Here is an 18,704-nt window from a genome sequence, read left to right as displayed (position 1 = left end):
ATACTTCTGAAATTATCTCCTAGCAAATCCTTGACTGTGTTAGGATACATCTAGGTAGCACAGAGCAGGGTGCTTGGGTTACCCAACACACTGGCCTATCAAATGCAGTGGGTGGTGCCATTAGCATGAATAGCATGCGGCGTGTCTCCGTATTTGAGGGCACAGAAGTGACATAGAAGGTAAATTTAATTTTTTTTTTATCCAAATAGTTTGAATTTTTTTTAAAAAATAATTGTCCTATGTGTTTCTGCCATATCATTTCTGTGCAGAATTCCAACTGTAATTTTTTAATGACACCTACTCAAAATTGGTCTCCTGCTGGCAAGTCTGAGATTGCGATATGAGAACGAAGATCTCATTGCAGAAATCTGAGATCTAGAAATCGTGCGCTCTGCCCGTCTTGCGATTTAGTGGTTGAGATACCAGATCGTATCGTGTAAACAACTATGCTCTGTTATGCCATTTGTGTTGAATTTGATTCTGACAAGGGAGAAGGTCTCCAAGGGTGTAGCTAGAGCTCAATGGTGAGAATTTAAATTTGTTTTTAGCCAAATAGTTTGAATTTTTTTTTTAAAATAATTGTCATATGTGTTTCCGCCATGTCATTTCTGTGCAGAATTCCAACTGTATTATTTTTTATGACTCCTACTCAATTGGTCTCCGGCTGGCAATCTGAGATTGAGATATGAGAACGAAGATCTTATTGCAGAAATCTGAGATCTAGAAATCATGCGCTCTGCCCATCATGCGATCTAGTGGTTGAGATCTGAACCAGATTGTATCATGTAAACAATTATGCTCTGTTATGCCATTTGTGCTGAATTGATGCTGACGTGGGAGGTCGTCTCCAAGGGTGCAGCTAGAGATCAATAGCGAGAGCTGCTTGACCAGGTCTCACATATTGGCTTGGGACCTGAGGACTCAGCTTATGGGTCCTAGATCAGGCCATGTGAAATTCGGACCATCATAAAACCTTTTTTTTTATGTTGCCCCTCATTTCTATCTTTGGGCTCTCCTGTCACTAGGTGCTATACTTGGAGGCTTTATATATCTTTAGCATATGACAGGCTCTCAAATGTTTGTCTATTAATTGATGAGGGATGGCATTGGTGATTGCATATTGACCATGTCTATTCTTTTGTATTCTTCACTATTGGATCTGCACATTTGTAGCAATCCTTTCACGTGATGAAGCTAGTAATTGCAGATTCTGAGGTATTTGACTGCAGAATGTGAAGACCAACTCTGGAAGTAGATTCACATACCGTCTTGATAATTTATAGGCGGCTTCTTCGGTTCTTCCTTCAACCTTATTATCGTTAGATCCCTACCATTCCGGGTTTTTCCCCAGAATTTAATTTTGTTTCATGGTCAAGCCAAGATGTCCGATTCTAATGAGCGGTGTTCTCTCCTTGGTCCAAAAAGAGCTATCACTTTTCTTTTTGTTTAAGCTTGTACATAAGTTTCCAATTATTAAACATAATATATTTACTCAAATTAAATTATTGTTTAACCTTTTCCAAGTCCCTATCAAGTGGTTGTTGCTGCAGTAGGTAGTACTTCACACCAGATCAATGCTCTTTAAGGTACCAATAAAAATTCACAATTTCTAAAACATATATATTTGCTAAACATTCCCATGTAATCTACGGTGGTGGCTTATAACAGAGGAGCCTGGTTCAAAAGGTGTGAGTCCTTTTCGTGCAAACCACAGAATAAGACCATTCTCATTCCTTTCATTTGACTGTACCTCTAAATTTTCAAGAATTCATGAGGAAGGGTCCTGGTCTTTACTCCGATATTAGCAAGAAAACAAGAGGTTTGTCATACGTATATGTTTGAATTTTTCGTGGTTACAAGTACTTGAAGCTAACGGAGTTGTGTGTCTATAATGTTTATTTGATTTGTTAGATCTTCTTCATAAGGATCACAGCAGCAACAATGTAAAGTTCTGGCCCGATGCTCCTCCTGGACTTGTGAGTTGATTAGTTTCCTATTTTTTATCGATCAGGTAGCTTGTCTGTTGTGCTTCATATTTGAATTTTGTTTTTTCCTCTGATTGCAGGCTATCACATCTTCAATCAAAAATGGGGTATACATGTCTACTGCCAGCACACAACTCAAGAACGGGAACTCTACGGCTGATATCACTTTTAAACTGGGCAAACATCCCAATGTAAGCTCCGCGAAGTATTTGTTTTCTGATGCAACACTTTCATTTTATCCACTTTCAGTTCTTTTGCATTTGGTCTTTGCTACAACACCATTTGCCAACTAAAATTTATTTTGTGTCCACGTTGAAGATCTATTCAGGCATTTTTAGGTTGTTAATGACTCTTTCGATACAAATGTAAACTACAGTTCTACGAACCCTATTTGCCTGCATTTGTTAGTCCTGTCATTTGGTTGTGTGCATTTAATTTCTGATGTGCTTGTTCTTAATCTCATTGTATATTTATTATTATTACGCCATTCATGGGACTGAATACATCTGAGGGATCAGTTAAGTTTTACTTTTGGCATTTTATTTACAATCGAATTCTAGATGCTACTTTTAAGATTTTAGAAGTAATTAAGAGAGGTCATATAATTTAAATAATTACATCTACTTGCTACTTTCTTGAATCCGGAAACTGAAAGTGATTTGTTTCCTTTCTGTATAATTATCCTAATTCCTTTTTGTTTGCATGAATAATCCCTTTCTTTTTGCCGTCATCGTGTTGACCCTCAGATCTTCACCAAGATAGTTCTTGATCAACGTCATCTTCTTCCCGGATTGAAGGCTCTCGGTAATTTCAACGCTTTTGAGCAAAAATCTCAAATGGTGAGTTTAGTAATGTCTAGTTAGAGTGATATAGGGAAAGAAACTTCACTTCTTTATTAGATATAAATATTATTTACGGTCACTGGTCCGAAGGGGTCTAGAATTTGGACTTAACAAGAATATCTTCCATGAACTTGCAAGGAAGAAGGGAATTTATACTTGATGATATGCATATGAATTCCTTGATATGGCTGTCTTTTGTTTAATCCAATGTAACAGATTATTGGACTTCATTACCTATTTGACTGTGCTGGGAATCCTGGGATTAACATCAACATTATTGGATTTGACTAGAACCCCCATCCTCAACTTCTCAGGCGTGATTGGTCATAATACAGCAGAACTGGGGACGCATATTTCATTCGACACAAAAACAGGAAAATTCACCAACACTGTGATTAGCTTTTTCAATGCAGCCCGGGTTGCTTCCTTCACCCTGTAAGTATTTGTCTTCGACATAATGTTTGTTGTGTACTATGTTAGGCAATGTATGTTGTAACATTGAGAACCTAGGCGCAGTAAGTACATCTTTCATGCTTGCCAATTAGTAGTAATAATTGCTTGCGAGGAACAAATCTTTATATTTTTTTTATTGTGGTCTTAAAGTAGGTATGTAGGTTATAATTCTTGTATCATAGAGCTGCACATTAGGAAAATCAGAAAATCCCTCCTGTGAAATTGCAAGGACCGTCTCATCATTCAAGTTCTAGTAGCATTAGTTGTATCTGCTTCCTTCTTTGTCAGCATGTTTGTGCTTGATTTGCTAATGAAAGCTTGTCATGTTTGTACAGTAATGATAAAGGAAACACTTTAAATGCCTCTTACTTCTATAAAGTGCGTGGCAAACTCTCAAAGGAAATGTACATCATTCAACGAGCATTGGCTACTCTCTCTATAACAGCAGTTGGCGCTGAAGCAACTCATAAATTCTCAACCAAAGAGAACAACATTACTATCAGTGCCCAGTTTGCTTTAGGTCGACTAACTATGCTGAAAGCACGGGTCAAGAACACCTGCATGGCAAGTGTTGTCATGAAGACCAGGTGGAACCGAAAGTCTTTCATTTCTACATCAGCTGAAGTTGACATCAAGGCATTGGACAAGAGTCCCAAGTTAGGAGTGGTCTTTTCAACCAGATCTTGAGTCGCTGCGTATGCACCTTATTTGAATGCATTGTTGTTAATTAAATTATGAGAGTAACATAACATGATAATCTCATATGACCTCCAATGGAAAAAAACTTTTGACCACTGTTTATTCGATATTAAATTTAATTCCCTTTTTATCTTGATTTTAACTTATCTAACTTCAGCTTAAAATATTTATTTGTCGTTAAAATATATTATATTTACTAGTCTTACAGAAAAGATCCCAATTTAAATTATTCTTAATATCACTTTATTCAATGTATGAAGAAAGATGTTAACAATATTTCATTTTTAAAAAAGTTTAACAAATTAAATATATAGTATTTAATTTTCTTCAAATTATTAGAAAAGAGATGAATGATGGTTCGCCATTTCATTGGAGTCTTGAAGTTTATATTTAAAATATTGCAAAATATATTATTTTGTGAATCATATTTTACAAATATCACAATTTTAATAGAAATCTTGTAAATACCATTATATTATATCTTATTTATATATAATTGGTGTAAGACAGTTAATATGATACAATTATGTAGTTTGGTTTTCATGATTAACGAAAAAGGATAATTTTCACAATAAACTCTATTTCTAATACATTTATAATACATAAGTATTAACAATAAAAAACAATTAATTAAGTTAAAATATTATAATTTATCAAAATATTAATATAATTAAAAATATATAATACATAAATAAATAAAAATTCCAAAAAAAATACTAAGATGGAAATAATCAGATTCACATTATTAAGGCGGCTTAAAATCTTTAGTTACAAATTTCACTACACAACACTTGTATTCCCAACCTAAAAAATATAAAATAAATCTCGAATATAATGTAAAATTATACAAAAAGTACATATTTGAATTTATTGAAATAAATATTTTACATAAATATAGTTGTAATTAAATTAAAAATATATATGTTATATATTATAATTTAAAAAGATATAAATAGAAGAAAATAATAATTATAAATATGTAAAAGTAAATTTTACCACACTTGCTAAAATAATAATAACCACATAGACATGTTAACAAAAAAACTTTTAAGGAGATTTTAATTTTTTAGTTACAAATTTCAGTTTATGCTAAAAATTAAACACAAATCAATAAATATAATGTAAAATTTTAAAAGAGTATATGTTTAAATTTTATTGAAGTTAATATTTTAAAAAAATATAGTTGTACATAAGTTTAAAACAAATAATTTCACTAAAATAAACGGAAAAACTGTTGTGTATAGTATAACAATGATATTAAGAAAAAAAATAAAAAACTACAGACTTTGTTAATTCCAAAATTAGTAAAACACAAAAACATGTCAAAAAATATATTCTAAAATTATATATATATACACACACATATATATACCATCAAAAGTAAATATTAACAAACATTGTATATTTTAAAAGATAATTAAAAAATAAAAAAAATATTATAAAGATATTTATAAACCTAGTATATTTTATAAGTAGAATATTATAAAATATAATATATTCTGCAACGTGCATAACATGTAGAATATATAATATTCTGTATAAAAATATATTTTACAATATTTTACTTGTAAAAATATTTGAGATTTGCATGATTGATATTTGCAGAACATGATTAGCAAAATATATGTTTTATAATATTTTACATAGTATATAACTTGTTGAACAACTCTAGATTTTCGATAAAATAGTGCACTCTGCAGCCCCGTGTGAATAATAACATGGGTTAAAATTTATTTGGAATCTTTTTAATTTAAATGATAATATTTTAGTTTGTTTCAAATTGATATTGATTTTTGCATATATGTTATATTGTTTATCTCATTTTTTATGTATTTTTACAGGCAAGCCAATGGTCTTTTGAGAAACAAACTCTTGAGGAGAACATTGCATACATATTCCTGTGTGCAGAAAATGGGTTTATAACAACTATCATGCCAAAGGAGTTGGAAGGAAGTAAAGTCAGCGGCTTGATGGAAATAGATCAAAAGCGATGGGATGAAGAGATATTAATGAATGTGTGCAATGAAACAGATATAAATCTTATTAAGAAAATCCCATTATCGTCACGGATAATAGATGATTCATGGTTTTTGTTTTTTTGATGATAAGGGGTGTTTTTCAGTTAGGAGTTGTCATAGAATGCTATAACTACATCTTACCATTCCCATTCCCAGACCCTGACTTAGGCGGGATATAAGCGGGTATACCCTGACTTAGGCGGGATATAAGCGGGATATACCGGGTATGTTTGGTTTGGTTTGACATTTGAAATTAGGTAAGTCCTATGGCAATTACATCTTTTTTGAATCTCCAATGCCAGTTACATGCACACCAAACAAAACCCAATATTTCTTCAACCTTTATCGTTTAGTTTCAATAGATTAATAGTTCTATTTCTTATCTCAGTTCATATCTTTATGAATTGTCCATACCCTCATATCTTTATGGACCAACCATTGCGTTAGATAATGAAGACAACAACTACATAATCATTTTTTACGATAAAAGAGATAGACAACATCTTCAAAATACACACCATATGAAACAAGGACTAGGTTGATGATGATATATTCGACGTGGGTATGTGCTTCCGTTTGCAAGTATTGGACTTCACCAAAAATTTGCATAAGGTTTTGGAATGTGACATAGGCGTTGTTGATTGGAATAGCGGTTGTCGTTCACGGTGTAGCGCGAAAAGACTAATAATTTGGTTTTGGATGAAAACGCGATCACGATGACTGTATTTGTTTGACGACTGTTTTCTTTCGATGGTCATCATCTTTTAAGGGATCAAGGAAATAGCGACGCACTATTGAGCGTGATTTTCAGCCCGTGTTAACAAGAACAGTATTGTTTATGAACCTCATTTTCAGCCCGTGTTGACGAGAAATGTTATGTCTAGGTATCTGAGAAATGTTAAATGCATTTTGAATTAGGTAATTCCTATGTAAATAATGTCATAGGCTCGGGTTTATCTCGATCACCATGTCATCAAATTTTATTTTTATTTTTTTAGTTAAAACTTTTACACTTTTTATATATTGTGCACATACACACACAAGTCGGGGTTTTTTCGCGAAACAGCATCTTCATTCTTATGAATGAGGGGAAGGCTGCGTACATCTTACCCTCCCCAGACCCTGCGAAATCGGGACATACCGGGTATATTTGGTTTGGTTTGGTTTCTATGTGAATAATGTCATAGGTTCAGGTTTGTCTCGACCTAATTTTTAAATTATGTCATCAAATTTTATTCCTTTAGTTAAATTGTTTACACATTTTATATATTGTGCACATACACACACAAGTTGAGGGTGTTTCGGGAAACAGTTTCTTCATTCTTATAAATGAGGGGAAGGCTGCATACATGTTAATAGGGGTGTACACGGATCAGGCCGGGGGAATTTAGCAAACCAACCCAATTAATTCGGGTTTTCAAAATTTCAACCCAAACTGAATAGTTTAAATTTGTAATCCAAATCAATTTGTAATACCTCGGTTTGGATCGGTTTAGTAAATATTCAAAAATAATATTAATAATTATAGAATAAAGTAGAATGTCTCAAAGTCTAAAATAGTTCCATAAAATATTACAATCATCCATTTCAGATATGACTTAAACAACCAAAAGAGAGTGATAATACAATACTTAGTCTTTAAACATTCTTTAAATATTAAACTCGATAAACGAAAATAGTGACATATTCTTTAAACACTGAGGACCGATGTTATAAGTTATAGATAAATGAGCCTAACTATTAGGCCTGAATTAATATATTAACGTGTAAGTATATTTTTAATCGGGTTGGATTTGATCGGTTTAAAATATCGAAACCCATATCCAACGCAATTAAATCAGGTTGACAGTTTTACAATCCAAATATGTATCGGGTTGAAACAAATCGGTTTGGATCAGCCGAAATAGGGTTGGTTCGGATCGGTTTGGTCGGGTTGTGTACACCATCTTACCCTCCCCAGACCCTGCGAAAGTGGGATATACCGGGTATCTTTGGTTTAATTTGGTATGATGTTTTGAATTATATCCGATTGTTATGGGCGTCAAAAATATAAAATATTTAAAGTTTTAAATGTTTAATGGATACAATAGAACCTCCCTATAATAATATTATATATAGTAATCTCTATAATAATATTCTATATAATAATAAATTTCATAATGTAATAAAAAATTATAGTCCCAATTTTAACCACTTATAATTAAAAATAAACTTTATATTATAATATTTTATACTTTTTCAAAGTACATCATTTCTTAATTTTCCTCTATATAAGAATAAAAATGTTTAAAATTTATAAAATATATTTATATATATTTAATAAATATTTTTTTATTACATAAACATTCAAAACAATTTAAAATAATTTTCTAAAGCTATTTGTCATAAGTACTTGTTTGTTCGTATCAACATTATATCCTTTAAATTGAGTGTCTGTAATAATTTTTTTACCACAATCACCATCTCGTTGTGCACATACACACACAAGTCGGGTGTCTTTCGCGAAACAGCCTCTTCATTTTTATGAATGAGGGGAAGGCTGCGTATATCTTACCCTCCCCGGACCCTGCGAAAGCGGGATATACTGGGTATATTTGGTTTGGTTTGGTTTCTATGTGAATAATGTCATAGGTTCAGGTTTGTCTCGACCTAATTTTTAAATTATGTCATCAAATTTTATTCTTTTAGTTAAATTTTTTACACATTTTATATATTGTGCACATACGCACACAAGTCGAGGGTATTTCGGGAAACATGTTCTTCATTCTTATAAATGAGGGGAAGGCTGCATACATGTTAATAGGGGTGTACACGGATCGGGTTGGGTGGGTTGGGGAAATTTAGCAACCCAACCCAATTAATTCGGGTTTTCAAAATTTCAACCCAAACTGAATAGTTAAAATTTGTAATCTAAATCAATTTGTAATACCTCGGTTTGGATCGGTCTGGATCGGTTTAGTAAATATTCAAAAATAATATTAATAATTATAGAATAAAGTAGAATGTCTCAAAGTCTAAAATAGTTCAATAAAATATTACAATCATCCATGTCAGATATGGCTTAAACAGTCAAAAGATAGTGATAATACAATACTTAGACTTTAAATATTAAACTCGATAAACGAAAATAGTGGCATATTCTTTAAACACTAAGGACCGATGTTATAAGTTACAGATAAATGAGCCTAACTATTAGGCCTGGATTAATAAATTAACGTGTAAGTATATTTTTAATCGGGTTTGATTTGATCGGTTTAAAATATCGAAACCCATATCCAACCCAATTAAATCGGGTTGACAGTTTTACAATCCAAATAAGTATCGGGTTGAAACAAATCGGTTTGGATCAGCCGAAATAGGGTTGGTTCGGATCGGTTTGGTCGGGTTGTGTACACCCCTACATCTTACCCTCCCCAAACCATGCGAAAGCGGGATATATCGGGTATGTTTGGTTTGATCTTTTGAATTATAACCGATTGTTACGGGCGTCGAAAATATAACATATTTAAAGTTTTAAATGTTTAATGGATACAATAGAACCTCCCTATAATAATATTATATATAATAATCTCTATAATAATATTCTATATAATAATAAATTTCATAATGTAATAAAAAATTATAGTCCCAATTTTAACCAGTTATAATTAAAAATAAATTTTATATTATAATATTTTATACTTTTTCAGAGTACATCATTTCTTAATTTTCCTCTATATAAGAATAAAAATGTTTAAAATTTATAAAATATATTTATATATATATATTTAATAAATATTTTTTTATTACATAAACATTCAAAACAATTTAAAATAATTTTCTAAAGCTATTTGTCATAAGTACTTGTTCCTTCGTGTCAACATAACATCCTTTAAATTGAGTGTCTGTAATAATTTTTTACCACAATCACCATCTCGTTGTATCCAAATAATTTCATTTTTACGAGCATTTTCGAAATTTCTTGACTCAAAATATTTCGATTTCTACACTATTATCCTTTAAGTCATATTGGGCTTTATTGCCCGAATTCCTGCAATGATTTCTTTTCCAATTAAAATATACATCACGTGCCCCTCAGAAGGATGTCCCCCACCATGATGTTTGATAAATTTATTTGAATTTGTAATTCTTCAAACAATTTTTAAATTTGTAATTTACATATTAACCTTTATTAAAGAATAATATATATAAATAATTTTTATTGATCCTAAGAATATTATTGTATAAATGTTATACTGTATAACGGTACTAAAAATATAGCATAAGTAAAATTTAAAATGTAAGAATATAGGTGCAAATTGGAATGTATATATAGAATGACAATTCATGAATGGTTCTCTTACATAGAGATTCATAAAAAATTATTATTTAAAAAATATAAATACATAATTTATTTTATTTTTTTATCATATATATTTACAAATTTTAATTATCAAATTAAAATGAAATTGCATAATTTTTTTATTTAAAAAATTATTGAAATTTGATGTAATAGTTTAAAGTGTTTCTGCAGTAGAATTACAGTAAAATCACGATTATCCAAAATTATTTCACAGTAAAATCAAATTTAAAGTCATTTTTTTTTCAAATTTTAATTGTTAAATATTTTATTATATTTAAATATAATTATTATTTTACATTAATAACGAATTATTATATGATAATGGAAACAAAAACTTAATTCAGCAATTAAGGTTTTGTTTTGATTGCTATTAAAAATGGTTAGCTGTTAGAAAAAGTGTTGGTAAAAAAAGTGTTGTTGAAAAAATTAGATAATTATTTGGTAATATTTTTTAATTTGTATATATTTTGATATAAAATTTTATAAAAAATAATAATTTTGATAAAGTTTGATAGTGAAATTAACATTTATTTTGGCGCAAAAGCTAAATAGTAAATTTTACAAAAAATATATTGAACATTATTTTTTTTAACAAACAGCTTTTATGCCCAAAGAACTTTGGCAAAAATAGGTTTTTAATTTTAAGGCGAAACAATTTTTTACCTGCTTTCAGAAAAGTGCCGTTGCTAATAAGAAACACACCCTGAACCCCAAACTCGAGAACCTAGTACCGTAGTACGTACTAACAGACACGGAGTTATAAATACGAATACCTGGATCGCGAGGAGCAACGGGAGTACTGAGAAACAACATCGGAGAAAGAAGCAACGCCGGCGAGAATGTGGGAGCGGAGAACAGAGAGAATGGGAGTATTAATCATCAATTGTTTTTCGCTTAATTCGAATTGTTCTAATTGAGTCCATTTCATAAAGTGCACTCAATCTTTTTCCTCAACTTGAGACACAACATTGGGGGAAAAGATAAAAAACCCCTTTGGTCTCAGGTACGTATCTTCTAATTGTCTGTTTTCGATATTCATTTATCTCCCGCTATATACCAACATACAGATTAATGCTTTCTTTATTTTATGATTCTGATTATTCTGTTGTAGTATTATTTATACAGCACGGCCTCGAATCACCAAGTGTCAATTTTATCTTTAACCATTTTTTTAAATCTTAATAATCGTTGCAGATATCACACACTCTGGCAAGATACACATTTTGGATTAGGATGGCATCCTAGTTATATAGACATCTTCACTTTTGATATTGAGGAAAATATATATGATATGCCTTGGGTAAAATGTTAGGATTTATCCGCAAGTCAATTTTAGTGGCAGCCTTAAATTTTCCATTTTTCAGTTGTGTACTGTACGTAGACATATATGTACACATCATTCCTCGATGATGATCTAATAGCCTTCAATGAGAGAAGAACACAAAACTCACAAAACAAGCTAGTGTAGTGGGCTTTTACATTTTATGCAAAATATGCTAAACTGCTCACAAATCTTGAAGAAACAAGGGGACTGAAGTTGAGTTTGCTGTAATCCTTGTTGAGAATATCTAATTGAATCAAATACACATCACAGAGATAAAATATATACATAACAATGTCGTTTAAATATCCAATTACAATTAAACGGCCGAGTTGCATAGATCTATTGATATTCAATTAAATATCCAACAACACTGTTAACATATATATACATGAAGACATAAAAACGTCATAAACAAACCTCTTTCTTTTTGATAGATATAAGAGTAAAGGCAGTATCTTTGCCCATAGTACTTGTGAAATTGGAGACTAGTAAAAAGTGAATGAAAGAAATGAGAATGTTTGTGAGACAAGGTTTTCGACACGCACATTTGGACGATAATCTTGGCCAACGCCATTGTCATGCCACAACCATCCTATTATTATGTTATGTTCTTGAGAGAATTGTTCATATATTAATAATACATGTACGTACAAGATGGTCTTCTTTGTTTTCTTCGCCAAAGGGCACTATGGTTAAATATATAATTATCATAGTTATAGGTGTGTGTATCTCTAGCTATATGTAGTCATACAAACTATTTACTTTTTTTCCTAATTTTCTGATTTCGATTATTCAATCAATCAATCAACCGTACCCAGCCTAGGACAGTGTCTGGGAGAGTATACCATACACAACCTTACCCTCATTCCAAAGAATGAAGAGGTTGTTTCCTCAAAATTCAAAAGACCCCCGGGTTGTGTGTGCACAGATATTTGTTCTAGGTACAAAATGATATACAATGATACGTAAAAGTATGTAAAAGTAGAAGGGACAATACCTTGGCCCATGGTTTTCTTCACACGGGACTTGTGCCGTAAGAACCATCTTACTCCTTAATTCTTAATGTCCCGGCCAAAAACTCACATTCATTGCCACATCTAAGATTTAACCGCAACCTTTTCTGTTCATTACAATTAACACCAGACACCTAAATTAAGGATTCGCTCAATCCCTCGTGGTATTTGGAATCAGCATTGGAACCGAGGTATCGATTTTAAATCCAATCAATACTGTTACTAGAGGGACGTGCCTTACTTTTAGCTACATCTCCCTTTTGTCTTCACATACTTTTGTAAAGCTTGAATTGAAGACGAGGACGATGTGTCCGTTTCCGAGCACGAGCGCAGAGACCAAGTTTTTTTTAGATATACATAATACTGATTCTGATTATTCTGCATAGCACTGCCTCAAATCACCAAGTGTAATAAGAGTTTGTATTGAACAAAAATATGACAATTTTACCTTTAACCAAATATTTTAAATCTTAAATATCGAAGCAGATATCGCACGCACACACAGCAACATACAAATTTTTGATTAGGATGACATCCTAATTATATTGACATCTTGAATTTTGTGATTACAAGATTTTGAATTTTCTCCGGAATAAGCATGAAAGGTCGAAAACAATAAATCCAACAAGAAAATGTACTATAAATTTCGAAAATGCCTATTAGATCATACTGATCATAGTGTGACATATCTTAACAAAGACAAAGTTGTAGGTACCAATTCTCAAGCACGTTATGACTAAATTGTAAATACGGGTTAACTTTATTAGTTGTCCATCTACAACTATAACTATGAGTTGCTTTTCCTAATTGAAAGTGTAGGTTTCCATGTACAGTAGTTTAGAATAACACATGTTTAGTCTAGCTTTTCTTATCATGTAAGTTAATATAGGTAAATTTTAAGAAGCAAACATATGTTTCGACAACTTGGGTGAATTAACTGCATAATAACCAATATTCCAAGGTTTGGATTGCAACCCATGACAAGAGAAGAATATTGATGTCAGTGATGTTTTTAATAGCACCGTGAAGAGTAAGGCCAAAAAGTTTGGCAGAAATCTTAGTTCAAATTAGGAAATTATCGACCGACTCTTTGTTAGATGAATGTAATTTGATTATTTTCAGCCTGTTAGAAATATAATTGTTCTCTTATAGGCTGATAGGGTGGACTTTTGTTCAACCGGATTAGCTACTTATATGTTTTCTACTTGAAAAGAAATAGAAGACTATTAATTGAATCGCAATACAATATTCTCTATTAGTCACCATAGAAAGGTATATAGATAGAAGTATGTAAGTATAATACAAAGAGAACTTTGCAAAGCCTACATCAGACATTCTTCATGACAAGTGTTGATATTAAAGTATTAAAAAAATATTACTGGCAAATTTTTAACAGATTACGATAAATTAATAAAAACCTAAAATATATGTAAAGATATTCACAACTCACCAGTTGAACACATTTTACCATGGTTCATTGACAGGAGTAATATATTAAGTTTGCCGCATATTAGACGAGCCTGATGATCTTACCCAATATTTTTTTACTAAATTGAGCACATATCAAACTTTCAACAATTTGATTTTAGGATAAACCAATTTTAGTTGGATTGTGTTGAATTGTTGCCCCGGCCCAGTCCATCGTAGTAATTTCTTAGCATTTGACTAAGAAAACTAAGAGTATCATCTTGTACGTACACTTGTCATTAATATTTGAATGTAGCATGACATTGGCTGTGGCTGAGATTATAATGTAAATGCGTGTGTCTAAAACCCTTTGTCTTTTGAAGCACAAACATTTGCATTTCTTTCATTCACTTTTTATTGGTCTCCTATTTCACCTATGGGCAAGGATACTGGTCTTTACTCTTATACCTGTCAGAAAGCAAAAGGTTTGTTTGTAATGTTTTTATGTCTTCTAATATATATATGTTAACAGAGTTGTGGATATCTATTTGAATTTCAATAGATACCATGTGTAATGACGAGACCCGCTTGTAATAATTGATCTATTTAACCTTGCCGTTTAATTGTAATTTAGATCTATCATTTATCAATTAGGCTTAAACATGTATATATATATATATATTTATCTATGTGGTAATTAAGATGGGTTTTTGAATTGATGTGATGCATATTTGATTCGATTAGATATTTTCAACAAGAATTATAGCAAACTCAAGTTCAGTCCCCTTGTTTCTTCAAGATTTGTAAGTTCATTAGTTCGCCTATTTTACATCGATTTTGTAGTAAACTACGCTAGCTTGTTTTGTATGAGTCCTATGCTCTTCTCTGATTGCAGGCAATTAGATCTTGGTCGAGGAATGGTGTGTACAAGTCTATTTACAGTACACAATTCAAAGAAGGAAATTTTGCGACTGACATTCAAGTTATTTTGCACAGAGATCCTAATGTATGTTGCGTATATGTTTTTAGTGCAACGGTGTTAGATTCTAACGAGTTTTAAGTCTATTCCTTTATTGTAAGATTGACTAGTTTTTTTGTGGATTAGATCAGGGTACTACCTATTATTTGGTAATTTATTATTGTCTGTGTGTCTACTTTTTGGCATTTATTAAGGTTTTCATATGAAGGGTGCAGTGGCTTCTGTTGTTTTTCTTTTTTATTTGGCTAATTTTTACTTGCATGCAATTGTTCAATGACCCTTTCTATAAAACACGGTGTTTGTATAGACTTTTGTGCTTTCATTCATTTGTTGCAAAATATTGTTTGTGCAACTGTGGAAATCATGGTTGAACAAAGTAAAAGTTTTTTTTAGACTATAAGTATAACTTTTGTGCTACATAATAAAGTAATTCATGTATGAGTGGAACCTTACTCTAATTTTTAGTCTTTGAATTTGATTTTGAGCTGTTTTACATAAAATTTATGAGTTACTTATTTTGGTGATAATATAATTTAATAATGAAGTAGGCATTAAGAATTATCATCAATCCCATTATATATTTTATGTCTGTAATTAGATTAACTACTTCATACATAAAGATCTCCTCTCCTTTCTTTCATCTTTTGTTTTCAGTTATTGTGTTTTGATCCATTGTGCATCATTTGTTAAAGAAGATTTGCACTGGGAAGTAATTGTAGTCATATAATTTAGTTATGTCTAGCTTCTACCTTCTTGACTGACGATATGTTTAATTTTCTTGTCGTTTACACTCATTCATATTTTCTCTGCATGAGTAACTCCTTTCTTTTGATGGATCACCATGCTTTACCCTTTCGGGCAACATCAGATTTTTGCCACCTTCAGCATTGATGGACATGATCTTGTTCCTGGTTTGAAGGCTATTTTTAGCTTTGACATTCTTAAGCCAAGATCTGAAGTGGTGAGTTTAGTATAAACCTTTTTTTTCATTGTAATATGAATCACAAACTCTGTGCATATATTTGTAAGGGGGAAGATTAGCTGCTCCTAGTTAATAATAAGCATTTAATTTTCTTTCTATATTATTATGTTATGTTTTTTTTTGAATCTATCAGATAAGACTTCAATACCATCATGACCATGCTGGGATCAATGTACACATTACGGGGTTTACTGGAAACCCCGTTCTCAACTTCTCTGGCTGGCTAAGAGGTCGAACCATTTCAGTGGGAACAGATGTCTCATTTGATACAACTGGAAATTTCACCACTGGCAAATGCGGCATTACCCTTCGCTATGCAGACCTGACTAGTACGTTGACCTTGTAAGTATTTATTTTTGACAAAAATAGTCTGTTGCGTATATGGTGGGAATGTATATGTATGTTTACTATAAGGAGCATGTATGTCTAAATATTTTAAAAGGCACAAGATATATCTTCTTACAATCCAATAAATACTTATATTATGCTTTTTCTAGTGAATATCTACTGATATTCATTCTGATTGTAACCTAGGCCTTAATGTTGTAATTATATATCTTAATAATGGTATTTTTCATTAGAAAAACTACAAACTCTGTTAAATTGTAAGGTACTATTTCAAATTTTCAAGTTTTTTTTTTATGTAATCTGTTGTCAGGATCCTAGTTTATGATCTACTGATGAAACCTTGTAATGTTTATACAGTGACAATAAAGGGAGCACTTTGAATGCATCCTACTGCCATAAATTATACGGCAAGCTCCGGAAGAACATAAATGTCATTCAACGTGCATTGGCTTCGCTGTCTATAGTTGCAGTTGGTGCTGAAGCAAGTCATAATTTATCAACCCATCAGAATACCATCACCTTTAGCACTCAAATTGAATTGGGTTGTGCAACCACGCTGAAAGCATGCTACAACAACGGCGGCGTGGCAAGTGCTGTTATCCGAAGCATGGTTACCCAGAATTCATTTGTCACGATATCGAGTAGGCTTAACACCAAGGCTGCAGACAGGACTCCAAAGTTTGGAGTGGGTTTCGATACCAAGTTTTGAAGGGCCTTCTATGTGTATTTATTCCGATTTATGACTGAATATGAGAACATGTATTGCTGTATCCAGTATTGTATTTTCTCTTTTGTGATACATAACTTATGTTCAATATGACTTCTGAGCTATATCTAGAGACTTGGTTACTAGATTGCTGGGACGCAAAAACTGTCATTACTATTTCTGCATAAAATTCAGTGGAAATGCTGAAGTTGTTAATAGACCAGTTTTATATCAACAATAGCAAGGAAGTTTTGATGCTCTCGCAAAAAAAAATTGAAATTTTCCAGTTCCCATGATTTCCATTTCTTTAGCTGACGTCCAAAAATTTGTTTATTGTGTATGAGTGCGTAAGGGGTGGTGGCCTAAATGTCACGGAAAAATTACATTTGGGAAAGATGGCCCCAAATGTCACTCCAAAACTTTTGGAAATTGCGTGTTATGTTTTTCTTTTTAATGAAAAACGGAGTTGCGTGTTACGTTTTCAATTTTTTGTTATTTTTTAAACTGAAAATGCAACTTAAATTCATGTTTAGGGGGCATAACGCAACCTCAAAATTAGTTTTTCATATTAACTCATTTTGGATTTGTGTTTTGGTTTTGTTGTTTTTTTTTCTTTTTTCTATCCAAAATGCTAGATAATGTTATATTTTCAAGTTTAAAACTTTATTTTAAGTCTAAAATATTAAAAACGGTAAATAATTAGAGTTTGGTTCTTTGGGTTTAGGCTCTAGGCCCTAAACCCTAAATCGTTGTATTTTTTATTAATTTATTTTTTAATATTTCTAAAATCCAAAAGGGGATTGATGAACCCTAAAATGTTAAAATAAAATAAAATAGGGCCCACGATTGAATTTTAAAATTTTAAAGTTTTTGAAAGCCAATAAAAAGATATGAAAATATAAAATATTAACTAAAAATAATTGAATACTTATTTTTAAGTTATGTTTTATTATTAAAAACGTAATATCAAGTGTTGTTTAGGGTCCGCAAATATGAACTGAAGTTATGTAATAAATTAAAAAAATTAAAAAAAAATGTTAAAAACGTTAAATGAGAATGAGTTTTATATTTAACAAAAACATGAATTGAAACTAAGTTATAGAGTGACAATTGGTGTACTCTAGAGTTTGAAAATGGAGAGAAGAGAAAGAATAATTTCAAAACTTTCCTTCCACCTAGTTTTTTGGCAAGAGAAGAGAAATGATCGGAAGAGAAAATTTCAAATAATTTTCCCCCAAAACTTTCTTCCCAAAAATGAGAAGATTGGCAAAGATCCTCTCACATTACCTTATTCTTTTTGGTCACTTTCTCTCCTGTTTTACACAAACTCGGGAGCACACCACTGATTTACTTTTTTCTACCATTTCTCTTCTCCTCCCGTCTCTTCTCTTCTCTCCCAAAAATCTAGGAAACACAACATTAGGGCCAACTTTCAGAAAGTGACATTAAGGATCATTTGACTAAAAAAAGTGATATTTGAGACTTTTATTCGTGCGTAAGTGTACGAGACATACTTCGGCACGAGCAAATCCGATTTAATCAGTACACCAGCCAGCAATTCTTTGAATATGTACATTTGATTTAACTGTGATCAAAATCAACGGCA

General features: G+C 31.6%; 2 protein-coding genes across 5 annotated transcripts; both read left to right on the top strand.

The window, feature by feature from the left end:
• The first annotated feature begins 48 nt into the window (after window positions 1-48).
• LOC141683524 (outer plastidial membrane protein porin-like) lies at window positions 49-4,109 on the top strand. 4 transcript variants are annotated; one of them, XR_012560343.1, is made up of 9 exons: window positions 49-179; window positions 270-524; window positions 617-1,586; window positions 1,669-1,819; window positions 1,912-1,976; window positions 2,066-2,176; window positions 2,732-2,824; window positions 3,119-3,262; window positions 3,616-4,109. XR_012560343.1 is itself a non-coding variant. In XM_074488262.1 (8 exons), the coding sequence occupies exons 4-8, from the start codon at window positions 1,771-1,773 to the stop codon at window positions 3,145-3,147; spliced, it is 324 nt and encodes a 107-aa protein (XP_074344363.1). In that variant the 5' UTR covers window positions 49-179; window positions 270-524; window positions 617-1,586; window positions 1,669-1,770; the 3' UTR covers window positions 3,148-3,256. The 4 variants fall into 4 exon arrangements, 3 of the variants coding, with proteins under 3 accessions (XP_074344363.1, XP_074344361.1, XP_074344362.1); XM_074488262.1 differs by lacking the exon at window positions 3,616-4,109 and having other exon boundaries at window positions 3,142-3,256; XM_074488260.1 differs by lacking the exon at window positions 3,616-4,109 and having other exon boundaries at window positions 3,044-3,256.
• Window positions 3,683-17,372, top strand: LOC141685115 (mitochondrial outer membrane protein porin of 34 kDa-like). Its single transcript, XM_074490239.1, has 7 exons — window positions 3,683-3,946; window positions 5,821-6,065; window positions 11,258-11,342; window positions 14,979-15,089; window positions 15,931-16,023; window positions 16,178-16,386; window positions 16,750-17,372. The coding sequence occupies exons 1-7, from the start codon at window positions 3,683-3,685 to the stop codon at window positions 17,099-17,101; spliced, it is 1,359 nt and encodes a 452-aa protein (XP_074346340.1). The 3' UTR covers window positions 17,102-17,372.
• The last annotated feature ends 1,332 nt before the right edge of the window (window positions 17,373-18,704 follow it).

The sequence above is a fragment of the Apium graveolens genome, chromosome 9 (assembly GCF_009905375.1).
Source record: "Apium graveolens cultivar Ventura chromosome 9, ASM990537v1, whole genome shotgun sequence".
NCBI classification, from domain to species: Eukaryota; Viridiplantae; Streptophyta; class Magnoliopsida; order Apiales; family Apiaceae; genus Apium; species Apium graveolens.
The sequence above is the reverse complement of the archived record's forward strand: the minus strand, read 5'-3'. Positions and strand labels throughout refer to the sequence as shown.

Coding starts and splice junctions, on each gene's coding strand:
- LOC141683524 (XM_074488260.1), top strand. CDS start 1,771: ATGAGGAAGGGTCCTGGTCTTTACTCCGATATTAGCAAGAAAACAAGA. Junction 2,177..2,731: donor AACTGGGCAAACATCCCAAT/GTAAGCTCCGCG, acceptor GTTGACCCTCAG/ATCTTCACCAAGATAGTTCT. Junction 2,825..3,043: donor TTGAGCAAAAATCTCAAATG/GTGAGTTTAGTA, acceptor CCAATGTAACAG/ATTATTGGACTTCATTACCT.
- LOC141685115 (XM_074490239.1), top strand. CDS start 3,683: ATGTACATCATTCAACGAGCATTGGCTACTCTCTCTATAACAGCAGTT. Junction 3,947..5,820: donor AGAGTCCCAAGTTAGGAGTG/GTCTTTTCAACC, acceptor GTATTTTTACAG/GCAAGCCAATGGTCTTTTGA. Junction 16,387..16,749: donor CTGACTAGTACGTTGACCTT/GTAAGTATTTAT, acceptor ATGTTTATACAG/TGACAATAAAGGGAGCACTT.